The sequence below is a fragment of the Falco peregrinus genome, chromosome 2 (genome assembly GCF_023634155.1).
Source record: "Falco peregrinus isolate bFalPer1 chromosome 2, bFalPer1.pri, whole genome shotgun sequence".
In the NCBI taxonomy this organism is placed as follows: domain Eukaryota; kingdom Metazoa; phylum Chordata; class Aves; order Falconiformes; family Falconidae; genus Falco; species Falco peregrinus.
This window is the reverse complement of record NC_073722.1, coordinates 16,852,061-16,858,798: the sequence shown is the minus strand read 5'-3', so window position 1 is coordinate 16,858,798 and position 6,738 is coordinate 16,852,061. Positions and strand designations below refer to the sequence as shown.

At 64.9% G+C, this 6,738-nt stretch overlaps 1 protein-coding gene across 1 annotated transcript; it reads right to left on the bottom strand.

The window, feature by feature from the left end:
* Positions 1-276: 276 nt before the first annotated feature.
* NKX6-1 (NK6 homeobox 1) lies at positions 277-3,938 on the bottom strand. Its single transcript, XM_055796600.1, has 3 exons — positions 2,867-3,938; positions 2,084-2,256; positions 277-1,056 (listed from the first exon to the last, which is right to left on the bottom strand). Exons 1-3 carry the CDS (start codon positions 3,471-3,473, stop codon positions 805-807), a joined length of 1,032 nt encoding a protein of 343 aa, XP_055652575.1. The 5' UTR covers positions 3,474-3,938; the 3' UTR covers positions 277-804.
* Between the last annotated feature and the right edge of the window lie 2,800 nt (positions 3,939-6,738).

The following is a 6,738-nucleotide window of genomic DNA, read 5'->3' as shown; positions in this document are numbered from 1 at the left end:
AAGATGCTATATCACGATATATCATCGTTATTAGCTTAAAAAAAAAGAAAACAATTTACATTCTATAGTATTCCGTATGATACAAAAGAAAACACACTTTAAATTCAATTACAGCAACTAAATGATTTTTTTTATATTTTGACTGAAAGTGGTCGTGACAATTCCCACCAGCTACTTTTTCCAACACGCGGTTGATTGGAAACGGTGTAAGTGAAAGCAAACTCTGTCCCTTCGCCCTTCGCCCTCCCCCCCCGCCTCCCCCCCCCCCGCCCCACGACCGCAACAGAAAGTGTTTCAAAAATACTAATAAATAGCACGCGAGGCCGCTGCAGTTTGGGCCGGAGGGGGGGGGGCCAGTGGCGGCCACGGCGGCTTTAGCCTCGGCGGCCCCGGTGCCACCTGTCCCGGGGCTTCGGGGGTGCCCCCGGTGTGCCGCCGGTGCCGGGAGCGCGGGACGGTGCGGGCCGAGCGGGGGGCGGCGCCCCCGGCCCCCGCTGTACAAAAAAAGAAGGTATTTTACATTTTAAATATTCACATTAAGGAACGCCTACGGTCGCGGTGACTCACGGTTTATTTACAAAGAGCCGGCAACAGGCGGCCGCCGCCCCGCCGGTAGCGGGACCCGGCACCGGGGCAGCCCCGCCGCTCCCCACCCTACAACACGCGGGGCGGGGGTCCGCTCCGCCGGCAGTCCTCTCTGCCCCCCCTCCGGCTTCTACTCCTCCTCTTCCTCCTCCTGCCGGGCGCGTAGAGTCTAGAAAAATAGATCTGTACATCTCCGAACGCGGCGACGGGCGGGGCGGGCTAGGCGGAGGCCTCCCCCTCGGGGGGGTGCAGCAGCAGCCCGCCGCCCCCCGGCTTGTGTTTCTTCAGCAGCTGCGTGATCTTCTCGTCGTCCGAGTTGGGGTCCAGGGGCTTGTTGTAATCGTCGTCCTCCTCCTCGTTCTCCGAGGCGCCCTTCAGCCGCTCCGTCTCCGAGTCCTGCTTCTTCTTCGCCGTCGCCATCTCGGCCGCGTGCTTCTTCCGCCACTTGGTCCGTCGGTTCTGGAACCAGACCTGCCCCCGCCGCCACCGTCATCATCACCGGCACCACCGGCACCCGCGGCCGCTCGCCCCCCGCCGGCGCGGCCGAGCCCACCGGGCCGCCCCCGCCCCGCTGCCCGGCGCTTCCCCGTCCCCAGCGGGCGGCAGCGGCTCCCGCTCCACCAGCTGCCGGGCCGTTCCCCCGTCAACCGAAAGCAGCCGGAGCCCCCCGTCCCGGCACGGGTCCCCCCCCTCCCCCGACCGGCCAACAGCCGCCCCCAGCCCCGCGGCGGGGGGGTGTGGGGGGGCACGACACGCATTTCGTGCTCAGCCCTTCCCCAGCCGCCCCTGCCCCGCCAGATGCATTCATTCGCTGGCAGGGCGCTGGCAGGGGAGGGGGTCATTTTCATTGTAGAGGCTGCAATAATTTATTCGCAGCCATTGGACATTTTTGCAGTGACAAAGGAGGGTCTCTAGATGGGTCTGAAAGCCTGAGCACCGCCGGGAGGCCCCTCTGGCCCAGCCCGCCTCGTGTCCCCGCGCCCGCGGAGCAAACGCCTCCCCCCGGCATGTCCCCGGGGGGCACAGCCCTGGCTCCCACCCCCTCGCATCCCCGCTTTGCCCGCAGCTCGGAGTTTAACTACAACGGGGAGTTGGGGCGGGACAGCCCGAGCGGGGTGCGCGACCCCAGCCCGCTTTGGGTGGGCTGCGGGCAGAAGAGCTATGCCCTGACACCCCCTCCCCCCCTTCCCACCCACCCCAGCACGGCGGCCACCCCCGTGGCGTTCAGCCTGAACGCACCGGGCTTCTCGGTCCTGCCTGGGTTTGTTAGGTTCGGGTTTTAAAACAAAATACGCTTTGAAGCATCCTTTTCAGCCCCGCCGGTAAGGCAACTGAGCGCGGGTTGCCGGTAGCTGCCGGGGGAGCCCTCGCCGCCCCGGCCCGCAGCACCCCCGGCCGCGCGAGCGAGCCCCGCTTTGCCGCGGCGGGGCCGGTCCGAGCCGGGCGCTTTGCGCTGCGCCAGCCCCGCACCGCTCTGTGCGGGAGCCGCTCCGCTCACCTTGACCTGGCTCTCCGTCATCCCCAGCGAATAGGCCAGCCGGGCTCGCTCCGGGCCGGCCAGATATTTCGTTTGCTCGAAAGTCTTTTCCAGGGCGAAAATCTGCTGGCCAGAAAAAGTGGGTCTGGTATGTTTTCTCTTTCCGTCCTTATCCAGCAAAATTGAGCCTTGATCTGGCGGGGGGCGAGAGAAAGGGAAGGCACGGACAGACACGTTAATCTACGTATTTGGGAAAGCGCTTCGCTCTCAAGCGGCCCTGGGGGATGGGGAGGGGTGTCACTCCGGGGGGGTGGGTGGGGGGCTGTAACAAAACTGCTGCCTGGACAACGCCAGCCTCCCGGCTTCCCCTGGTTATTTTTCCTTTGAGGATTGAAAATCTGAGCGGGCAAACGATATCGTTTTCTAGAAAAGCTGCAGCCACTGCAAGCGGGCGGCAACGCAAAGTCCCGCTCTGGGAAAGTTTGTTCGCGCCCCGAAAACCAGCCCCGGCTCCGAGAGACCCGGGCGGGGACGGGGAGAGCAGGCGCCCCCCCCACCCCGGGAGGCTCCCCGCTGCGCCGGCGAGAACCCGCATTTTACAGGGCTTCGCGCCGACCGAGGGGGAGGGAGAAGGCAGAGCAAACTTAGGAAACAAAAACAAAAGAAAGCGAGGCAAAGCCGGCCCTGGTTGGGGGGTCGGGAGGGTCTCGCCGCGATGCCGGGGCTGCCCGGCGCCCGGAGAGGACTCCGGCGGGGCTCTACGGGCCCGCTCCCCTCCGCTGCTCCGCCACGCTGGGTACTCACGGGGGGCGCAGGCGAGGCGGGCGTCCCTCCAGGGCGGGCTCTGCATCACCCCCGGCCAGAAGATGGGCGTCCGGCCGGGCAGCTCGGCCAGCGGCTTGGGGTAGCGCCCGGCGGCCACGGCTGCGGCGGCGGCGGCGGCACCGGGGCTGAAGTAGAGGGCGGGCGGCGGCGGCGGCGGCGGGCTGAGGCTGCCGAAGCGGGGTAGCCCGGCCAGCAGCCCGGCGGGCGCCGCCGAGGAGGCGGAGGGCGAGGCGGAGGCGAGCGCGGCGCCCGGCAGGGGCATGGAGGGCCGGCTGAGGATGTCGTTGATGCCGTGCGGGGTGGCGGCCGAGAGCTGCGGCGGGGCCGAGCCCAGCGCCGAGAGCCCGCCCGCGGCGGCGGCGGCAGCGGGCGCCTTGAGGCCGGGGGAGCCGAGCGGCGGCGAGGGCGAGGCAGAGGCGGGCGAGGCGGAGGCGGAGGAGGAGGAGGCGGGCCCGGCGGGCAGGGGGTACGCGGGGTACAGCGGCGCCTTCATTTCGGCCATGCTGTGCAGGGCGGCCAGCGGCGGGCTGCCCAGCAGGAAGGCGCCCTGCCGGGGCGCGCCGTCCATCTGCCCCAGCGCCAGCATCCCCGCGCCGCCGCCGCCAGGCCGGGGCGGGAGGCCCGGCCGGCCCCTAGCGCCGCGGGGCCCCGGCGGCCGGCCCGGGGGTGCCGCCCGCACCGGGGCCGCGCATCCGGCCCGCGGGGGCCGCCGCCTCTAGCGGGGAGCTGCGCGCCCGAGCGGCGGCCCCGCCGCCCCGCCGGGCATCAGGGCTGCGCCTCGGCGGCCGCTGGCGGGGAGGAAAGCGGCGCTGCTCTCGGCGGGTGCCTATGTACGTGTATATGCGCAGTGTCCGTGCGTATACACGTATATGCCTCCTCTCCCCGTGCCTGCGAGGAGTTGGGGGCTCACAGCGGCGCGGGGGCCGCGCTCGCCGCCCCTGCCGCCTCCCCGGCGCCCCGCATCCCTCCCGGCGCGGTTCCCGCTGGCTGGCTGCCGGCGCGGCTGTCGGGGCTGCGGGCGCGGCTCGGGGCGCACTGCCGCGCCGCCCCGCTCCCTGCCTCCTTTAGCGGGGGCACGGCCGGCAGCGGGCGCGGCGGCGGCGGCGGCGGGCGGGGGCGGGGCGGCGGCCAGCCCTGCCCACCGCGCCGCGCCCGCCTCGCCAACTTCGGTCTCGCCTCGCTCTCCTCTCCTTTCATTTTCCCCTCCACTCTCTCTTCCCCTCTCCTCTCCTTTTTTCTTTTTCCTTTCCCTCTTTCCTCTCCTTTCCCTTTCCCTCTCCTCTTTGCTCTTCTTTGTCCTTTCCCTTTGCGTATCCTTTTTCTTTCCTCTTTCCTTCCAAGCTTTCTTTTTCTTTTTATTTTTTTTCCTCCCTCGTTTCCTTTTCCTTCTTTACTTGTTTTCTTTTTCCTCTCTCGTTTCCTTTTCCTTTTTTAATCTCTCGTTTCCTTTTCCTTCTTTTCTCTTTTTCCTTTTTTTCTCGTTTCCTGTTCCTTTTTTCCCTTTTTTCTTTTATTCTCTCATTTCCTTTTCCTCTCTCGTTTCCTTTTCCTTCTTTTCCCGTTTTCCTTTTCCTTTCCCGCTTCCTTTCCCTTCTTTTTCCTTTTTTCTCATTTTCTTTTCCCTCTCTCATTTAATTTTGCGCTCTTTTCCTCTCACTTTCCTCTCCTCTCTCCTCATTCTCATCTCCCTCTCTTTACGTTTCTTCTTTCCTTTTCTCCTTTCCTTCCTCCTTTGCTTGCTTCCTTCCCTCTTTCCTTCCCTCTTTCCTTCCCTCTTTCCTTCCCTCTTTCCTTCCCTCTTTCCTTCCCTCTTTCCTTCCCTCTTTCCTTCCCTCTTTCCTTCCCTCTTTCCTTCCCTCTTTCCTTCCCTCTTTCCTTCCCTCTTTCCTTCCCTCTTTCCTTCCCTCTTTCCTTCCTTCTTTTCCCCTTTTCCCTTCCTTTCCCTCGCTCCCTCTGTCCCTGTGCCCGGTAAGCACTGCGGGGAGCGGAGCCGCCGCCGCCCCGGCGGCCCTGCCCCGGTGCCCGCCCCGCGTTCTCCTGCGCACCGGAGCGGCGCGTTGGTCCCGCCCGGCCACCGGCCGGTGCTGCGCACCCCAGGCCCGCGGTAACCAGCCCCCTCGACACTTGTCCCCAGCGCCCCCGGCTGCTCCCGGCTCTTCCTGACGCCTGGGGCTGGAAGGGAAAAAATCCCATGTGGCCCCTGACGAGCGTCCCGCGGAGGGGAGAGACGTGCAAACCCACCGTAAATAACTGTTACCCGGTGCTGGCTGCGCCCGAGCGCGTGTGCCTGGGTGAGCTGCATTTCCTCGGGTGTGGAATTTCGAGTCTTTATTATTTTTTTTTTTTTCCTTTTCTTTTGAGGACGGTAATTACGGATTTCAGATAAAGCCAAAGCAAGTCGATTCTTGACCTGCGACGGTGTTTCCTTCTATCCCTAATATCCCAGTTGCTTGGAATTGGTTTAGTTTAATTTACAAAGCCGCGAAAAACACTTGGAGAACGCGTAGGGCACGGTCTTGCCTGGCTGTAACTTTTGGCCGGTCCCCCGAACCGAGCCTCCGAGAAGCTCGCCTTTAAGTCCCTGGCTTCGATTTTTATTTTTTTTTTTCCTTGGGTCACTTCTCAGATATTCTAAAACTAAACCAACAACAACAAAAAAGTCTTTTCTGGCGGGTTTCAGCGGAGCCGGCGAGCGCTCGGCCGCGGCAGCCCCGCACCGCCGGCCCCGCAGCTTCGGGCGCGCCAGGGCTCGGCTCGGGCAGCGGCGGGGAGGGGTGGTGGTGTGTGTGGCACCTGCATTTTAACTGGAAGGAGAAAAATGAAACTGGGTTTGGAGGCGTAGAGGCCGGTGCCCTGCGGGCCGGCACCCAACGGAGCTGCTTTTCCTCCCGCCTGCAGAGGAGATGGTGCGGGGGCCGGGGTCTGCGTCGGTGCGGCTGGGGGTAGAGAGGCCAGAGGCTCCCTGCCCGGAGAGCCCCGAGGGAACTTTTCCGGGGCGGCCACCGGCAGCGGCGGCAGCTCCAGCCGCCGCTCCGCGCTGGCGGCGGGGGGACCCCGGGGCCCCGAGCCCGCAGGGAGGGACCCGGCCGCCCTGGCCTGCTCCTGCGGTGGGTCCCTGCGGGGCCGCTCGGGGCTGCTGCGGGCAGGCGGCAGTGCGGATGCGGGGCTCAGCCTGCCCGGCCGGCGGCTCGCAGGCAGCAGCACCGCCCGCTCCGCTCGCCCCTTGCTCCCTCCCCGGCCGCAGCGGCAGCCCAGCGCCTCGGGGTTTGTGTTCTAGCGAAAGCAAAACAACACAATCCCTCCCGCACAAACCGCTTCTCCTTCCTTCCTTCCTTCCTTCTGGAATGAACGGATAGCGTCTCGAAAAAGAGCTTTTATTTGGGGGCCGCCTCGCGCAACTTCTTTCCTGAAAATAGCATCGCAGGTGAGATGGCGCCAATATGACTGACCCGTGCTTGAGAAATAGTTCGGATTCAAAAGCAGCCGCCAGCATTACCTCCTTTCTGTGTCTTTGATAACTCTCACGCAGAAAGACTTGGAAATGGTGATATTTAGTTCCTTTTCCAGGCTCAGTTTTTGGTTCGCTTGAGCCCAGCCGTAGGCAGGCGAAGTTGCTCCGACGGCAGCTGGGGCCCGAGCTGAGCAGCGGGTGGGGGGCTCCGTTGGCAGCCCAGCCCAGGCAGCGGGTGGGGGGCTCCGTCGGCACCCCAGGCAGCGGGTAGGGGTAAAACCGCCCCAACAACAAACTTAACTTAACGGGGAGAACAAACCGCAGCGGGAAAACGCCGCCGCCAAGCTGCTCCTTGAGCACCCGCGGGTACCGAACGGGCCCGCTGCGGCCGGGGGCTGCT

Coding starts and splice junctions, on each gene's coding strand:
- NKX6-1 (XM_055796600.1), bottom strand. CDS start 3,473: ATGCTGGCGCTGGGGCAGATGGACGGCGCGCCCCGGCAGGGCGCCTTC. Junction 2,257..2,866: donor CCGCCTCGCCTGCGCCCCCC/GTGAGTACCCAG, acceptor GCCCCCCGCCAG/ATCAAGGCTCAATTTTGCTG. Junction 1,057..2,083: donor TGACGGAGAGCCAGGTCAAG/GTGAGCGGAGCG, acceptor CGGCGGGGGCAG/GTCTGGTTCCAGAACCGACG.